The following is an 18,105-nucleotide window of genomic DNA, read 5'->3' as shown; positions in this document are numbered from 1 at the left end:
GGTTGCTAGACCTGGTCAAAAAATTTCCGACAGAAGAGTTTTCCATTGGAAAATGCAACTTTGTCAAAATCAAAATATTTCATGGGACCACGTCAATTTCAATAAGGAATATGTTGAAACAAATCGTCATGGGCTCTCATTTCGAGAAAATCAAAATGCTGCATTTTGATAAGATGCAAATGTTTCATTTCAGATTTATCATTTCGATTTGTTTAGACATTTATATGGCATTATATATTATAATACTAAAAGAATATTTATTATAATACTTTTAATTACATTATAATGTTTTGACATTACCAAAATGAAGTGTTTCAACATCAGCGAAATGGAACAATTTGATGCTCCCAAATAGAATTTTTTTGGAATTTTTGTTCCATGGGGAAGTTTGGCTTTTCATTATGATTCAGGACAAGGAAAAAAAGAATTAGGGCTGTTGATTAATCGCAGTTAAGTCACACGATTAACTCAAAAAAGTTAATCATGATTAAAAAATTAATCGCGATTAATCGCACTGTTAAACAATAGAATACCAATTGAAATTTATTAAATATTTTTGGATGTTTTTCTACATTTTCAAATATATTGATTTCTATTACAACACAGAATACAAAGTGTACAGTGCTCACTTTATATTATTATTTTTATTACAAATATTTGCACTGTAAAAATGATAAACAAAAGAAACAGTATTTTTCAATTCACCTCATACAAGTACTGTAGTGTAATCTCTTTAGCGTGAAAGCGCAACTTTCAAATGAAGATTTTTTTGTTACATAACTGCTCTCAAAAACAAAACAATGTAAAACTTTAGAGCCTACAAGTCCACTCAGTCCTACTACTTGATCAGCCAGTCGCTAACACAAACAAGTTTGTTTACATTTGCAGGAGATACTGCTGACTGCTTCTTATTTACAATGTCACCTGAAAGTGAGAACAGGCATTTGCATGGCACTTTTGTAGCTGGCGTTGCAAGGTATTTACGTGCCAGATCTGCTAAACATTCGTATGCCCCTTCATGCTTCAGCCACCATTCCAGAGGACATGCTGATGATGCTCGTTAAAAAAATAATGCATTAATTAAATTTCTGATTGAACTCCTTGGGGGAGAATCATATGTCCCCTGCTCTGTTTTACCCGCATTCTGACATATATTTCATGTTATAGCCGTCTTGGATGATGACCCAGCCTATGGTCATTTTAAGAACACTTTCACAGCAGATTTTGACAAAATGCAAAGAAGGTACCACTGTGAGATTTCTAAGAATAGCTACAGCTCTCAACCCAAGGTTTAAGAATCTGAAGTGCCTTCCAAAATCTGATCGGGACGAGGTGTGGAGAATGCTTTCCGAAGTCTTAAAAGAGCAACACTCAGATGCGGAAACTACAGAACCCGAACCACCAAAAAAGAAAATCAACCTTCTGCTGGTGGTATCAGACTCCGATGATAAAAATGAACGTGTCGGTCCGCACTGCTTTGGATCGTTATCGAGAAGAACCCATCATCAGTACGTACTCATGCCCTCTGGAATGGTGGTTGAAGCATGAAGGGACATATAAATCTTTAGCGTGTCTGGCATGTAAATATCTTGCGATGCCGGCTACAACAGTGCCATGCGAACGCCTGTTCTCACTTTCAGGTGACATTGTACACAAGAAGCGGGCAGCATTATCTCCTGCAAATTGTAACCACACTTGTTTGTCTGAGTGACTGGCTGAAGTAGGACTGAATGGACTTGTAGGTTCTAAAGTTTTACACTGTTTTATTTTTGAATGCAGGGGTTTTTTTGTACATAATTCGACATTTGGAAGTTCAACTGTCATGATAAAGAGATTGCACTACAGTACTTGTATGAGATGAATTGAAAAATACTATTTCTTTTGTTTTTTACAGTGCAAATATTTGTAATCAAAAATAAATATAAAGTGAGCTCCGTACACTTTGTATTCTGTGTTGTAATTGAAATCAATATATTTGAAAATGTAGAAAACATCCAAAAATATTTAAATAAACGGTATTCTGTTATTGTTTAACAGCGCGATTAATCACGATTAAGCTTTTTAATCGCTTGACAGCCCTAAAAAGAATCTAAATTTCCCAATTTCCCACGGAACAGAAATTTCAGTTTCCAATCAGCTCTAATTGTTGCTGAGGTCAGACATGCAAAAGAATGGGTAAAACTCAGCAGAAGGGCCCATCTTCAGGCAGCTTCTAGGAACAACCCATCCTAGGCAGCAGCAGGACGAGGTAACTTACTAGGTCTTCTGCTCTTGTTTTGCTAGGAGAGGCTACCAGCACCTCAGCCAAGTGACAGGAGCTCTGGGAACCAAGTCACAGTATGTAAAAGTTCAATGGCATGTAGCCTGGGCAAGCACCCAGGTTTTATTGGCCAGCAGCCTGCATTATTGCACTCAGCCCATGAAAATCTCAGTGAACAGCGAAAGCACCTACCCTGCTGCGCGTAGCGCTTCCTGCGTCTCGTCTTGGCCCGTCTGCCGGAGAGCAGGGCATGCACCCGCTCGGCCCAGGCAGCGTGGCTTTCTGCATCACTCACACCACACCGTGGCAGGTTCATCTGGTGGACCGTGGAAGTATCCAAGACCCCGCTGAGCGGCAGGTGGGTCACCCACTGGAACTCCCTGAGAAAGAAGAGGAAGAAACATCAGAACCAGCGGGGAAATGAATAGCCACGCAGAATGATAGCAAGACCTGGAGCCACCCAGCCCTCAATCACTGGTTCACACGGAAGAGCCGCTGGCATTGGTGCATTATGGGAAATGATAGTGCTCTACACCTATAGGGCCAGATCCCTGTCCCACTGAGTCCTATGGCAAAGCTCTCATTGTACTGGGAGCAGGATGCAGCACTCGTCATCCACAGATCTGAAAGCTGTTTAGAGATGTGGTTACCCACACTGCACAGAGGGGAAACTGAGGCACAGAGCAGAGACTGCGACAGCAGAGCCTGGACTAGAACCCAGGCCTCCTGACTCCCAGGCCTGTGCTCTAACCACTGCGCCACATGCTAAAATGAGTCGGCGCATCCCAGTTCAGTGTCTCACAGGAAGGTACCCACATTCAGGCGAGCAGCACGGTTGGCTCCGGCTGGCAGACTTAGCAGGGGAGGCCCCGGATGGAATGGATTTTAATCAGACCGGGGTACACGCACTGAAGTCAGTGCAGTAACCCGGGGGCACACCGGTGTCTCTGAGATCAGAGTGTGGCCCAGGGTAGCTGGAACAGGAGGCAGCACACATGGACCCCTGCCGTGTGATGGCGTATTAGCCTTCGGTAACCCTGTCCCCTACCAGGGGATTGGGCCCAGGCAAAGAAAACAGTCAGCTCCCAGCACTCCTGGATGCCACACGTTTATGCTCCTGGGGCTGTTCACGCAATACAGCCAGAGGTCGATAGAGCTTTTGCATTGGCTGTTGGCGCCATTTTACTAGTGTGAAACTCCCCTCTCGCTGACGTTCCTAGGCTGGGCACCTGGGGAAGGAAGGGAGGGAAAACTCTCTGGAGCCAGGCTCCCTCGGAAAGGGCAAATCTCCTCCATGGCCCCGAACACAATCCATGAGGATGCGCTGGGGTGGGAAGCCCACCCCGGCACTGATCAGGTAACTAAAGCCCCAGGAAGGGCACAGCTTCCGGGAGACAACCTATCCTTCAACCACAATGGACCCTTCTGGCCCCGGACTCTATGGCCCCGCTACGTATGACAGTGTGTCCTCGCGAACAGAGCACCTGACTAGCGCTCAGGAGACCTGGGTTCTACTCCTGGCCCGCTGGGTGACCTTGGGCAACCCATGTCTTGTGCCTCAGTTTATCCATCTGCAAAATGGGGCTGATCATACTGGCCTCCTTTGTAATGTGCTTTGAGATCTACTGCTGAAAAGCCCCATAGAGGAACCAGGTGGTGGTGTTATAAGTGTGGCTGTCATCCCAGGCATTCATGAAATCTTCCAGCCAGCCCTGAACTGCAGCATTGCTGAGGATATTATTCTAACCAGGCCATAAAAGGCAAACTAATCAGCGCAGTCAGATCCTGGGCCGAACGGGGCAGGTCAGCGCATCGCTGCTGGGAGCTGGGCATGCGGCTGTGTAGTTTAGAACAACCCGCTGTGCTTCTGCCTGCTCAGAAGATAGACAGGCCACAGGAAAAGACCTTTGCTGGGAAGAGACGTTAAGGTTAGGGTGACCAGGTGTCCGGTTTTCAACCGGAACACCCGGTCGAAAAGGGATCCCGGCAGCTCCGGTCAGCGCCATTGACTGTCCGGTTGGCGGCGCTGCGCAGCAGGGCTGGCAGCCTCCCTGCTAGTCTCCATGCCGCGCGGCTCCTGGGAAACAGCTGCCATGTCGTCCCCCGAATGGGAGCTGTGGGGGTGGCACCTGCAGACGGGGCAGCGCGGAGAGCCGCCAGGCCGCGCCTCCACGTAGGAGCCGGAAGTGGGGGGACGCGGCGGCTGCTTGAGGTAAGCGCCGCCCGGAGCCTGCATGCCTGACACCCCCCCATGCCCCAATCCTCTGCCCCAGCCCTCATTCCCCTCCCGCCCTCCGAACCCCTCATCCCAGCCCCACCCCAGAGTCTGCACCCCCAGCTGGAACCCTCACACCCCCCGCCCATGCCCCAAGCCCCTGCCTCAGCCTGGAGCCCCCTCCCACACTCCAAACCCCTCAGCCCCAGCATGGAGCCTGCACCCCCAGCTGGAGCCCTCACCCCCCCCACACACACCACAGCTCCCTGCCCCAGCCCAGAACCCCCTCCCACACTCCAAACCCCTCAGCCCACAGCCCAGATCTCCTTCCTGCACCCCAAACCCCTCATCCCCAGTCCCACCCCAGAGTCTGCACCCCCAGCTGGAGCCCTCACACCCCCCGCCCATGCCCCAAGCCCCTGCCTCAGCCTGGAGCCCCCTCCCGCACTCTGAACTCATTTCTGAGCCTGCCCCCCCAGCCGGAGCCCTCAACCCCTCCCGCACCCCAACCCCCTGAGCCAGCCTGGTGAAAATGAGCAAGTGAGTGAGGGTGGGGAGAGCGAGCGACAGGAGGGCGGGGGAGTGGGCGGGGTGGGGCCTCGGCAAAGGGGCGGGACATCGGTGGGACATGGGCGGGGCAAGGGTGTTCAGTTTTGTGTGAGTAGAAAGTTGGCGACCCTCCCTAAGGTCAGGGTACAGCTCACACAACCCAGAAGCCAGGGGCTCGATGGGGATCTTGGTTTGTTGCATTTGAAATTTCTACACAAAGGAAGATTCTTACCTCACTGCTTCTGCGAACTGCGCGGAAGTGGGTCCATTAGGAGCTGGCTCATCAAAGTAGCCGTACTTCTCCAGGAACATCTGCCATCACAGGAAAAATTGGAAGACAGAAAAGTAAGTTGTAGCTGAAGCACAACTGGGGAAAAAAAAAAAAAAAAGCCAGAGAATATTAACAGTCGTTCATCTGCACTTGATTGCTTGGGATACAATATTCATGTTTGGAAATAGTGCAGCAAAACCAGGCCCACCTAGGAGTACACAGCTGTGTGGATGTTGCTTCCTGTGATCTTAGTGGGGACAGAAGTCACCGAACTGATCTTCCTGTCCCAAAAGCACCAGCCTCACCACTTGAGCTAAAAGGGACTCTTCTTTCTCTGCTGGCAGTATAGGCCTTATGACATTATTGGGCCATTCTGATTCCAGCCAGCAGAGGGAGGTAGTTTGGAAATACTGCAACATGCCTCTCAAACAGAGCGCTCTGGGCACAGCCTGCCGACCACACAGCCCGTAGCCAAAGTTCCCCAAGCGTGCTGAAATGGTTCTACACCGCTGAGGGACGAGGAAGGCGCCGGATGTTGATCAGCTCCCTACAAAGTCAATGGCAAGACTCCCATGGACTTCAGTGGGGGAAAGGATCGAGCCCAGGAGAGATCTGGGGCCACAGTAAAGCTGTGCGCACTCTCTTCTGCTGCAAAAGAACCGGATGCATCCCTGGAGAGGGAACATGCTCTCCTGGTGTTCTCTGCTCTGCAACCAGGGAGTTCTGTTTTCCCGATTTTCTTTAATTATTCATTATTTTAAATAAAGGGACCTCGTCAGTTCAGACTTGGTCCAACATATAATATGCATAGAAAAGTTCCCAGGAAATTGTCTCCCATCCCAGTGGAAACAGTTTCATTAGACAACCAACCTTTCCTGCTACCAGAGAGAGTAACTGATGGGAAACTGAAGTGAGACCGAGGCAAGAGAAAGGTCAAAAGTGTAAACTGCACCAATGATGAGGAGAACATTTGGGGCCAAATCATCACCTGGCGTAAATCAGTGCAGCTCCTTTGACTTCAATGGCGCTACAATGACTGAGAGGCCCTTGGTCTTTAAAACCCCTTCAGCTATAATCACCCCCGGTGTCAGCAATACATTTGTGTGGGTGGGTAAATCAGGGTGGATGTGGATATTTTCGTTTAAGCTATATATTTGTGATGTCCTGAGGACCATGTTGGATTTGCAAGCTATCATTTTAAGGGGAGAAGGGGCTCCTGGTCTTGCTGGCAGGCTAGAGTGCTCTGGAGTGAAGTTTGTGATGAGAGTCAGGCTGGAAAATTATGCCTCCCTGCCCCCAGGGAGCAGCCTGTTTTGTCTCTCCTGGTTTGGGGTTCTTGTGTCGTTCTTTCTGAATTCTGAGAAATAAAGTTACGTTACGTTGCAACCTTCCAGCAAGAGTATTTACGTTTTTATCTAGCTTCTTTGTGTGTATGCTGTCAAACATAACAAGGGCCTTTTAAATACTATTTACCTTACACCTCCCCAGTTCCTGGACAGGTAAGTTACACTCTGTCACATTAACATCCCATCCTCTTTGGTGTCTGCCATGACAGGCCATAACCCTGCACCCGTGAGGGACAACGGGAGCTTTGCCACTGAATTCAACGTGAGCAGGATCAGGGCCTAGTTGTCTCAACTCCCTTTGGCGAGTCCATTCCAACCTTCAGTTGCTACGGCTATGAGCATTAGTCTTGCTATCATCTCGGATTTCTCCCTCCATCACATTTAGCCTGCTGCTCCTACTATTCTGTGAGACGAACAGTTCCCTCCCTTCACCCCTTGGAAGTGTTTTTGTAGCTGCCTTCCTTCAACCTTCTCCTTCCCAGGCTATAATCTCAGCTCCTTCAGACTCTCTCCTCTGAGGCCTTCTTCTCCAACACTGTCCTTCGCTACAGCTTGTCTAAGACAGGCTAGAGCCTTCGCCACAAGATCTGGGTCCAATTCCCAGCTCCGCCACCGACTTCCAGGGTGGCCTTGGACAAGTCACTTAGGCCCAGTCGACACTCAAAGCTTTAGCGGCACAGCCATGTTGGTTAAGGGGTGTGATTTTTGCAGACAGAGTTACATCCCTAAAAGCCTTCGCACAGAGCCAGTTATACCGGTATCGCTCATTTTGCTCCGCTGAATCAGAAAAAGCTATACTGGTACAAATGCTTTTATACCACAATTGCATCTACACTGGGGGGTTTTGCCCCTTTAACTATACCAGCATAGTTAAAACAGCAACATTTTTTAGTGTAGACAAGACCATGGTGTCTCTGTGCCTCAATTCCCCATCTGTACAATGGGGATCCTGCCCTGCCTCCCAGGGAGGTTGTGAGGATGAATCCATCAATGGTAGCGAGGCGCTCAGGTCCTAAGGTTTCCAATGATTGTTCCTAGGTGCTTGACTTTAAATTCATTAGCACTGAAGCTCATCTCACTGCACGCAGCCCTCACGTTTCTGATCCAGTCGGGTGACTTTGCGGTTTGGCTCGGTCTTTGTGAGCAATCGGTTTCAGGGAAAGCCAAGCCGTGTCCATTACATGCTATCCTAGCATGCTACAAAGACAGCACATTGCTCATTAATACACGTTCTAGCCAAGGCTCAGCAGAGACCAGCAGACCCCCAGAGGCACTGCACTATTCCATCTCTGTTCTCTCCGGTACTCCCCTTTCTTTATCAGCATTCCAGATTGGGGGGGCGGAGCAGGCGGACCACAGATTTCATCATATAGTCCTGCCAGAGATCGGTCTTTAATCAGAAAAGCCAACGTCTTTCTAGTTGTGATATATAGCACCTGGTATAGCCAACACACACAAAATGTTAGAGACACAAGGGGGGGGCGAGGTAATATCTTTTATTGGCCCAACTTCTGTTGGTGAGAGAGACAAGCTACCAGAAGAGCTCTGTGTAGCTTGAAAGCTTCTCTCTCAGCAACAGAAATTGGTCCAATAAAAAGTATCACCTCACTGACCTCGTCTCTCTAAGATCCTAGGTCTGACACGGCTACAACAACAGCACCATAGAAAAAAATATGTCTGAGGAATAGATGGTTTCTCACGCCCCACCCCCCCCTTTTTTTTTACACCTATACCTTTGTGTTTGTTGCTCTGCAGATTCATTTCAAATTGTTTCATTGCATAAAAAGGTGCTATACAGCACAAATGGAAAGCCAACGTCCCTGATATAAAAAGCGTATGTCTTATTACAATACTGTTTTGCCACAGCATCTTTTTAATCAGAGAGTCTAAAAGCCCTTTACAAACATTAAAAGGGATACTTCTTCTTTTTTTTTTTAAAGTCATGTTTTAAGCACATTTCCATGTGTGTGTTTTAATAATACCTCAAATTCTTAAAACGGGGGGAAAGCTAATTTATTTCTCTCTACAAAGAAAGTTGTCTATAGTTGAAAGTTAACTACGATTTAAGTAGGGTATGAATTTAAAGCACAATAGCTATTCTGGAGTAACTTTTGTGTGTCAACAAGGTCTCATGCTGTTTGTGAAGCTCTTGTCTATATGGAAAGTTACTCTGGAATAGCTATTCCTGATTAACTCTCGGTTTGGATGCTTGTATTCCAGAGTGCCATATTCCAAATCAGTTTAATCCACAAAGTGGGGTTAATCGGGAATAGCTACGCTGCTTCAAATTCACACCAGGCCTACTCTGAATTAACTTCCCAGCATATACCAGCCCTTAAAACGTTCTGGATTTTCACTCAGCTTTGAATGATACAGAATGATTATTCCTTGTGGGTGACATTAACTCCTGCGCGGAGAGGTAATGAATAGAGCCCTGCAAATCCACAGATATCCACGGACCTTTTTTGCGGATCACGGATTGGATGCAGATACAAACTTCTAGTAGTGAAGTGGATGCATAGGTTTCATGCTGGCCTATGAACAAAGGGGTGAGTTCTGCTTTGTGGGTGTAGTTCTCTGGCTCTGCATGGCAATTATCAGACATTGAACTCGACAAGGGTCCAGGTCCTCAAAGGTATTTAGGCACTTAATTCCCACCGAAATCAATGGAAGGCAGGTGCCTAAATAGCTTTGGGGATTGGGGCCTAGGTCCCTGCACCAGAGACCTTTGACTATAACAATGGAACCCAGGAGTCCTGACTCGTAGCCGCCTCTGCTCTAACCAATAGACAACACAGCCTCTAGAATTGCAACAGCTCTGAACCCCCACCCAGAGAATACAAATAGGGAGATTTTATGTCACTTGATCAAAACAAGAGGATTAAATCTCATTAGAGCTACAGTTTAAAGTTACTATGCAGAGCTAGAAGCCGTCATTAAAAGTGTAGGAAAGTTTTAGCCCCCTCCCCCCACCGCAGAAGGGGAAATGCTATTTTCCATGCAATATAAAAAGCAGCAGGAAATAGCAGAGCATTAAAGGAAAATATGCCCAGCACTCCCTCCACACTGGAGAACGGAGCAAAACAAGAGGGAAATTCTTCTGGCTGGTTGGAAGCCAGGGCGGCTCACAGAAGGCAGCAAGCGCCCCAGGGAGCAGGTCAAGCCAGGTCAGGAGGGACTTGCTATGCAGAGGGCTGAGGATGCTGCGGGGGGAGGGGATTCATGGGGTGAAAGTGGTGAAGGTATTTGAACCCTTTCGGGCCCTGACGCGGATGTTCACTGACAAAGGAGCACGCCCCTAAAAGGTGGCGTGTATTATCCCATTTTGCAGACAGGGACACTGAGGCAGGGAAGTGAAACGGTGTAGTCTCTCTGTGCCTCGGTTCCTTATCCATAGGACAAGGAGAACAGCCCTGCCCTGCCCCACAGGGGCGCTGTGAAGATAAATACACCAACTAGCATGACGCACTCAGGCCCAGCTCCTCGAAGGTATATAGGCACCTAACGTCCATTGATTTCAACGGGAGCTCGGCAGTCGGCACCTTCATACCTTTGAGGATCTGGGGACTCAGATACTAAGGCAATGGGGGCCTTGTAAGTACCTATGATAGAGATCCTGCTTTCCTGGTCAGGGCCTGACCCAAAGCCCACTGAAGCTTGGCCGTGGTTGCCTGCAGCTGGAAGGGAAGACAAAGCTGCAATGTCCTGGCCTCACCTTGGATAACACTCCAAGGGAGCAAAAATTACCGCCGGGGAAAACATCCCTATGGACATTTCAGGCCGAGGGCAAGGTGTTTCCTCACTTTAAAGTGTCCATAGGCAAGAAGCAACTACAATTCGAATTTCCTCCCCTTGGAAACCACAATTAGAAGCAACAGATTTTAGTTGCAGGTTGAATCCTTAACCCCAAGACAGCGGGATTTCAGGCAGATCGTAATTGTTTTAGATCAGAAACTCTCCAAAAGCCCTCCTCCTTCACTTGAATGATAGTTTCAACTGGATGCCACGTCCTTTGGACCTCAGCCTCTCTCTGGCTATCGGTCTCAGAAATCTACAAGGAACCTTTTTTTGTATTTCCCTTTCTTCCAAATCCAGGTATCAGCATCGGAATCAAGTCAATTCTATGAGCCCCCTGATAAGTAGTTGTGTTGGGGGTTATACATTTTGGAATAGGAAGTGCCTCAGTTTCCCCAGATTTAAAATGGGGATAATGCCCCTGACCTCCTTTGCAAAGTGCTCTGAGATCTGCTGATGCAAAGCGCTGTCTTAGAGCCAGCTGTTATTATATGGATAAAATGACTGCCACGCAAGTGAATCCATGTGCATTCCAGTTCGGCAGTTAAACCAATGAGTTCCTTACGGCAAGATCAGCGTTACCAATGGTCAGCACAATAAACAATTTGTATAGTGGGGGGACTGAGAGCCATTGAACCAAACTGTAAACCCCGGATATGATGGAAACCACTTCAAGCCAGGGGGTGCGGCAGCACCCCCAGCACCCCTACTTCCAGCACCTATGCTTAGGGGCAGCTAAGACGCGCAGAGGGCCAACAGCTTCATTGAAAGTCAATGGGAGCAGCAGATGCGCAGCACCTCTGAAAAGAAGGCCCTTAACTCCTGTGCCTCAGTTTCCCTCCAACAGGGATAATGATACCTACTTCACAGGACTGATAAGGATTTAATTAACGTTTACAAAGCACGGGGAGATGCTTGGGTGAAGAGTGCTATGGGAGGGTAAGCGCTGGGCTGGTAGGATCCATGCTAACTGCATCACTGCTTTCTAAACATGTGGTTTAGGTGGATTCAAAGACTTCTTGTTTGTCTGCTTCCCACACTCCCAAGCTGCATTCTTGACGGCATAACCTCTTGGAGCGAGTCCTCATTCGATACTTCAAGTACAGCTCTAGTTTCCTCCGTCATCGAAAAGGGACACAAACCAAGTTCAACAGAAAACGAGGACCGAGATTTACCCTGCTTTACTCTTCCACCCCTGCATATGAAATTCCTCCGGAAGAAACGCTCTCTCCTGCATGTCCCTCAAGACCCACTCCCACTCCAGCATGAAATTAACCAACAGACAGAGAATGGTTGGAATGAAGATAGAACACGTGTACATTTTGACTGTATATTTTAAGCCTTTTCCAAGCTCTTCATACTTTGTTTGTCTTCTTGACCTGCCTTTTCTGGGCAGGGACTGTGGGCTAGATCTTCAGCTGGTGTAAATCGAGTATCTTCATCAATTTCAATGGACCAGACCTGCAACGGCACTATACCAACCTGGCCCATTGGCTTCCTGCTTGTTTGGAAAGCACCAAGCAGAGCACGGATGGTACTAGAACAGTAATAATAAATAGTATATCCCTATAAAAAAATTTTAAAAAATACAGCCACCACAAGGAGGTTGAAATGTGCAGTTTCAGGCCTTTGTGTCATCCGTGACGTGTTATTTTCCGCTGAGCAATCAAAGAGATTCTTCTCAGTTGTTTTAATATTAAATAAATAAATTTCACATCAGCGTAAACTAGAATTTCCCCTTTGCTCGTGAACTGTATGCCTCCCCCCTCCTTTCGTCTTCCGGCCTCCGCGCTCTGGTTACTGTACCCTCCCCTCACGCAGCACGGACACTGGGAACATAACTGCCATTGTCAATGAAGCCAGCCTTCTCAGCTTTGCACTGAGCAACATGGGACAGAGCCTGCATTCCCCACTCGGTGGCCCAAGGGTCATCTCACTCACACCCGGGAGAGGCAGAAGTTATCGTGGTGCAAGTGACATCAGAAGATGGTTTAAGGCGCTTGGGGGAGTTTTGCCAGAGTGCAGAATGAGGCCCTGACCCTACAAACGCCCAGATATCTGCCCAACCAGTTTGCACATGTTGCTCTTTTTTAAAAAAATTAATCTTTGCGGGGAGGGGGTTGTTTTTGTTTTTAAAGGGATATCAAGAGAGGAAAAAATAGAATCCGTCACCATTAGTCAATATAAAAATCTGTAAAGCGAAATCTGACTGGTCCCAGAAGCTTTCAGACATTTGACTCCAGGGTGTTATTTTCAGGAATAAGCAATGATTGTGTCATGAACCAGCTGTAAAGAAAGTTTGATTGTTCACACTGCACATTCACATCTGTGACTCATGTAATCGCCTCACAATTATTCATGTGGAGGTTCACGTTGAAATCTTTGAACTGTGTGACACCTTGGTGCTATCACTAGCCATTGTTAGCAGCTATGATCTAATGAGCCTTTTATTCCTCCTTAGATTACAGGATCAATAAAACGATGACTGTTATTCCTTACAGGAAATTGACTAATTACCTCTCCCTCCACGCCTGGGCTACTTTTCCTCCTGTTAAGGTAGGAAATACCCTGGTATTAAATTGAAAGAATTATTCCAGTACAGGAATTTTTTTAAACATTTTAATTTTAATCTTTCACAAAGAAAGTTTGTGGGGGTGTCACTCTTAGCAGAAATAAAATAGCACGTATAGACCAGCGTCCCATTGAGCGAGACACTGCATAGACACTCGGCAAGAGATAGCCTAAACTCTTTGGGACAGGGACTATGTCTATGGGCATGTCTACGCTACAGCTGCTATAGCAGGTCAGTTACGGCGCGGCAGCTGGGCTGCCATGGTGTAGATGCCTCCTACAGTGACAGAAGGGGTTTTTCCGTCAAGGTAGTTAATCCACCACTGTGAGGCGGTAGCTAGGTTTACGGAAGAATTCTTCCACTGACCTAGTTGTGTCTACCCCGTGGGTTAGGGCTCAGAGTGTGGAATTTCTCACAGACCTGAACCACGCAGCTAAATCGATCTAATTTTTAAATGGAGAGCAGGCCTGCCTAAGTGATTTGCACATGGACAGTCTGTGGCCAAAGCTGGGCGTGTAAACTAATCAATCCAAGTCCAGTGCCTTCCCCATAAGGTCTATTCTATATAGGTTCTTATATCACACTCATCACCATCTCTGAGTCACCGTTAGTAACAACGTTGGCAGAATTTGATTTTTTTTTATCATTTCAACAGATAATAGTGATATTTATTTTTAAGCATTTTTCTCAATTTAAATTATCACACTTGTGCAAAAGTATGTATTTTAAGCACTTTCCCCCAATTTAAATGTTCACAGTTGCATGAAATTGTGGGAGGGGGGTCTGACAGTGGAGGGGTCAGACAATAATTATTTAATGACAGTAGACTCTGAAATTCAAAAAGTTAAAGCTTTACAGCCATTCACACACAAATTGTCAACATCACACGTCAAAAAGAGAAAGCAAACAGCCTTAAATCAAGCTGGAATTAGTTTTCAAGCAGCATTTTTCTTTTTTTGCCGATCTGTAAATTTCAATTATTATCCAAACACTTTTTCCTCCCTTTGTATGTATATGCTGAAACTGACATTTATCGACATGTGCTGATAAAACCTAATCCTTCCAAGGCTTGCTCTGATGAAAAGCCTGTGATGTGGCCAATGTGATAGAAACACGGTTCAGTAAAGTGGAACATATTTGATTTCTGCCACTCCAACATCCTCTGTTTCCTACTGTGGTAGGAGTATGAGGTTACCCCCACAAGAGTGAGGGTTTTGGTAGGGATGCAAAATGATTTAAAAAAAATAATCACAATTAATGGTGAGATTAAAAAAATAGTCATGATTAATTGCAGTTTTAAACAATAACGGAATACCAACTTAAATGTATTATAAATATTTTTGGATGTTTTTCTACATTTTCAAATAAATTGATTACAACGTAGAATGCAAAGTGTGCAGTGTTCACTTTATATTATTATTGATTACAAATATTTGCATTGTAAAAAATTTAAACTAAAGAAATAATATTTTTCAATTCACCTCATACACTGTAGTGCAATCTCTTTACCATGAAAGTGCAACTTACAAATGTGTTTTTTTACATAACTGCACTCAAAAACAAAACAATGTAAAACTTCAGAGCCTACAAGTCCACTCAGTCCTACTTCTTGATCAGCCAATCGCTAACACAAACAAGTTTGTTTACATTTACGGGAGACACTGCTGCCTGCTTCTTATTTACAATGTCACCTGAAAAAGAGAACAGGCATTCACATGGCACTATTGTAGCTGGCACTGCAAGGTATTTACGGGCCAGATATGCTAAACATTCGAATGCCCCTTCATGCTTCAACCACCATTCCAGAGGACGTGCTTCCATGCTGACGACTCTGGTTAAAAAATAATGAGTTAATTTATGTTGGTGGCATCGGAGTCAGATGATGAAAATGAAGGTGTGTTGGTTCACACTGCTTTGCATGGTTATCTTTTTTACAGTGCAAATATTTGTAATCAAAAATAATATAAAGTTAGGGTGACCAGATGTCCCGTTTTTAAAGGGACAGTCCCATTTTTTGGGACTTTTTCTAATATAAGCGTCTATTACCCCCCACCCCCTGTCCCGTTTTTTCACAGTTGCTATCTGGTCACCCTATATAAAGTGAGCACTGTACACTTCAAATTCTGTGTTGTAATTGAAATCAGTATATTTGAAAAGGTAGAAAAACATCCAAACATATTTATAATGCATTTAAACTGGTATTCTATTACTCTTTAACAGTGCGATTAAAACTGCGATTAATCGCAACTTTTTTTTTAATCTAGTTAATTTGTTTTGCGTTAATCGCCGGCATTCACTGCGATTAATCGACAGCCCTAGTGTTTAGTTCCTTTAAAGGCAGCACCAATTCCACTGAAGCCGCACGATACAACAAGGGAGAGGGAATGCACACTACCTCTCACAGCACAGCAGGCTAATCCCAACACTCAATAACAAACAAAAATACGAAATCCACTCCTGCCCGTGCTGGCAAGATCAGTTTTACACACACGGACAGAGTGGCTAGATTGGAGAAGCTACTATACCAAGCGAAGGCAGATTTAGGAATATTTTGGAGGATTTCTCAGCACATATAAATACACCTAGGGAAGTACATTCAATTTGTGCTCAAGACTGAGCATGTGAAGGGGGAGAGAAATGGGAGCCAGACACCACAGCGATATTGGGGGAGGAGGTATAAAAAATTCCTCAATAAGAAGGTTTCAGCTATGCCTTACATTCCCTCTCACTTCTCCGTCAACCCTTTCTCTGCCTTTCTTTTCTAAACAGTCTTTCTGCCTATTTCCAATGGCCTTACGGTGTTTCCTTCGTCAAGCTACAGAGATTTTGTCCTTTATTGCATTGTTCATAGAGAGCCAGATTCCGGAAAACACTTCCGCACGTGCTTAACTTTAAGCATGTGATTAACTTTAATTGATGCCAATGGGACCGAAGCACACATACCACTGTTTTAAGAAAGTCCTGCTGACTGCAAGGAGAATTGGCAAAGTGCTTTCCTGAATCACCTAAACATTGGCCAGCGCCCTCAGCATGGGACTGGGACCGAACTCTCCCAAATTCAAATCCGATCTGAATCCACACCCTCCTTTTCTCCATGTGCATAGAGGGGATAATAATGGTTTAACATTCAGATATTTCAGATGTAGCTTTTCAACTTTATTTTTTATTGCCATTACAGTCACTACTAACACAAAGAAAAACAAAGGCCAAGCCAGGAAATAAAGCGATTAACAATTTGCACATAAACTTGTGCGCCTAGTTTATATAGTCCAGTGTTACCAACTCCTGTGGTTTTAATGGCAAGTCTGGCCAGATTTGATGTTTTTTCTTAAAGCCTCAGCTTCTGGAGTCATGTGATTAATTGAGGCTTATTATTAACACCACCACCACGTAGCTTTTAGATAACACATTCATCAGCAGATCTCAGAGCACTCATCTCCGCTTTCATGTAAAAACAAAAATAAACGTTGAAGGTACTTATGTGGCCTGCAGGACTGTAGTATCTGAGCATGTCACCCTCTAATGTATTCATTCTTCCAACCCGCTGTGACAGAGTGCTATTATCCCCATTTTAAAGATGCAGAACTGAAGCAGAGACAGACTACGTGCCCAAGGCCACACAGGAAGTCAGTAGCAGAGCAGGGATTTGAATATAGGATTCCCAAGTCCCAGGCCGTAAACACTGGTCCATCCTTCCTGTTTTCTAACCCTCAGGACTGAGGAGAGGTGCTTAAAAATGTCACCCACACCCACCCACCCACCCACACACCGGCTCAAAACCCAGATGGGAATAAAAAGAATTCCAATTTTTTTTTTAATCTCGTGATTTTATGCCAGTCTCACAATTCTAGGAGCTAGGCTCACGGTTCTGGAGCCGTTGGGGTTGGCAATGCTAATAATCACCTGGGGGGTGGGGGAGGAAGCTTCTCCCAGATCTTGCAGGTAATACATTAAAACCAGGATCCTGCAGGATTGTATGCACGTGCCTAACTTTAAGCAGATGCTTCATTTTAAGCCCATGAGCAACTCCAGTTAGTGCAATAGGACTACCCATGGTTTTAAAAATTAAGCATCTATGTCACTCTTCGCTGAATCAGAGCCCAAATGTGAAGAACCTCAAATCCCTAAAGGCTCCATCTGTTCTGTGCCAAAATCTGACACCTCAATTCTCCGCACCGACCAGGAGAGGACACACCCATGCCGTGACATAAAGACAAAAAATAAACTTAAACCCAAATACAACTGCAAATGGACCCAGATAAAGGAATTGCCCGTTTTCCTTCGAGCCAGTTTCAGTTTGTCTCTCAAGTAGCCCAATTTTTTTTAGGGCGAGGGATAGCGGGATCTCCCCATAGCCCCCCGGGATCCCCTTAGCCCTATGGCCCCTCCCCATACCCCCCAAGATCCCCACAGCCCCCCGGGATCCCCACAGTCCTCTGGCCCCTCCCCATGCCCCTCGGGATGCCCCCAGTCCCCCCAGATCCCTCTGCCCCCCCCCATACCCACCAGGATCACCCCAGCCCCGCGCACCCCAGAGTCCCCCGGGCTGGGCAGCGCCCCGCTGCGCCCCTCGCCCCAGCCCCTCACCTTGGCGGCCCCCCGCTCCAGGCTGGCCCCCGGGCCGGGCCGCGCCAGCAGCAGGACCCCCAGGGCTACCAGAGCCGCCGCCGCCTCCATCCCCGTGCGCTCCGCCGGCCGCTCTGGCGCCTCGCCCCGGCCGGGCTCGCCAGCTGGGGCAGGGCTCGGCACGCCCGGCGGAGGCGAGCTGCCTGGGCGGGGCTCGGCTCCCCGCCCCCGCTGGGGCTGGCCCCGGCCCGGAGCCCAGCACCCGCCGGCCCGGCTGGGGAAGGCAGCCCCGGGGCTCTGGCGGATCCGCCAGCAGCGTGCGGGGAACAGCTGGAAACGCTCTGCTGGCCACGATTTTCCTGGGTCTGTGCCCCGGGGGGACCAGACAGCAAGTGTGACAAAGCAGGACAGGGAGTGGGGGGTAAGAGGCGCCTATAGAAGACAAAGCTCCGACTATCTAGACTGTCCCTATAAAATTGGGACATCTGGTCACCCTATCTGTGACCCCACATAAAAACTTTGGCCAAGTTC

The 18,105-nt window shown here is 46.9% G+C and overlaps 1 protein-coding gene across 1 annotated transcript in view; it reads right to left on the bottom strand.

Annotated features, from left to right (window-relative positions):
* The window catches only part of MMP28 (matrix metallopeptidase 28), a 45,093-nt gene extending 27,408 nt beyond the window's left edge, over positions 1 to 17,685 (bottom strand). The window contains exons 1-3 of the mRNA XM_065418443.1: positions 17,596 to 17,685; positions 5,257 to 5,336; positions 2,453 to 2,640 (exon numbers count right to left, since the gene is read on the bottom strand). Of these exons, the coding sequence (XP_065274515.1) occupies positions 2,453 to 2,640; positions 5,257 to 5,336; positions 17,596 to 17,685 (358 nt within the window). The remainder of the gene's footprint in view (positions 1 to 2,452; positions 2,641 to 5,256; positions 5,337 to 17,595) is intronic.
* Positions 17,686 to 18,105: the final 420 nt, after the last annotated feature.

This window comes from Emys orbicularis, chromosome 17 (genome assembly GCF_028017835.1).
Source record: "Emys orbicularis isolate rEmyOrb1 chromosome 17, rEmyOrb1.hap1, whole genome shotgun sequence".
NCBI lineage: Eukaryota > Metazoa > Chordata > Testudines > Emydidae > Emys > Emys orbicularis.
Note: the sequence above shows the minus strand (reverse complement) of the source record. Positions and strands in the feature narration are given on the sequence as shown.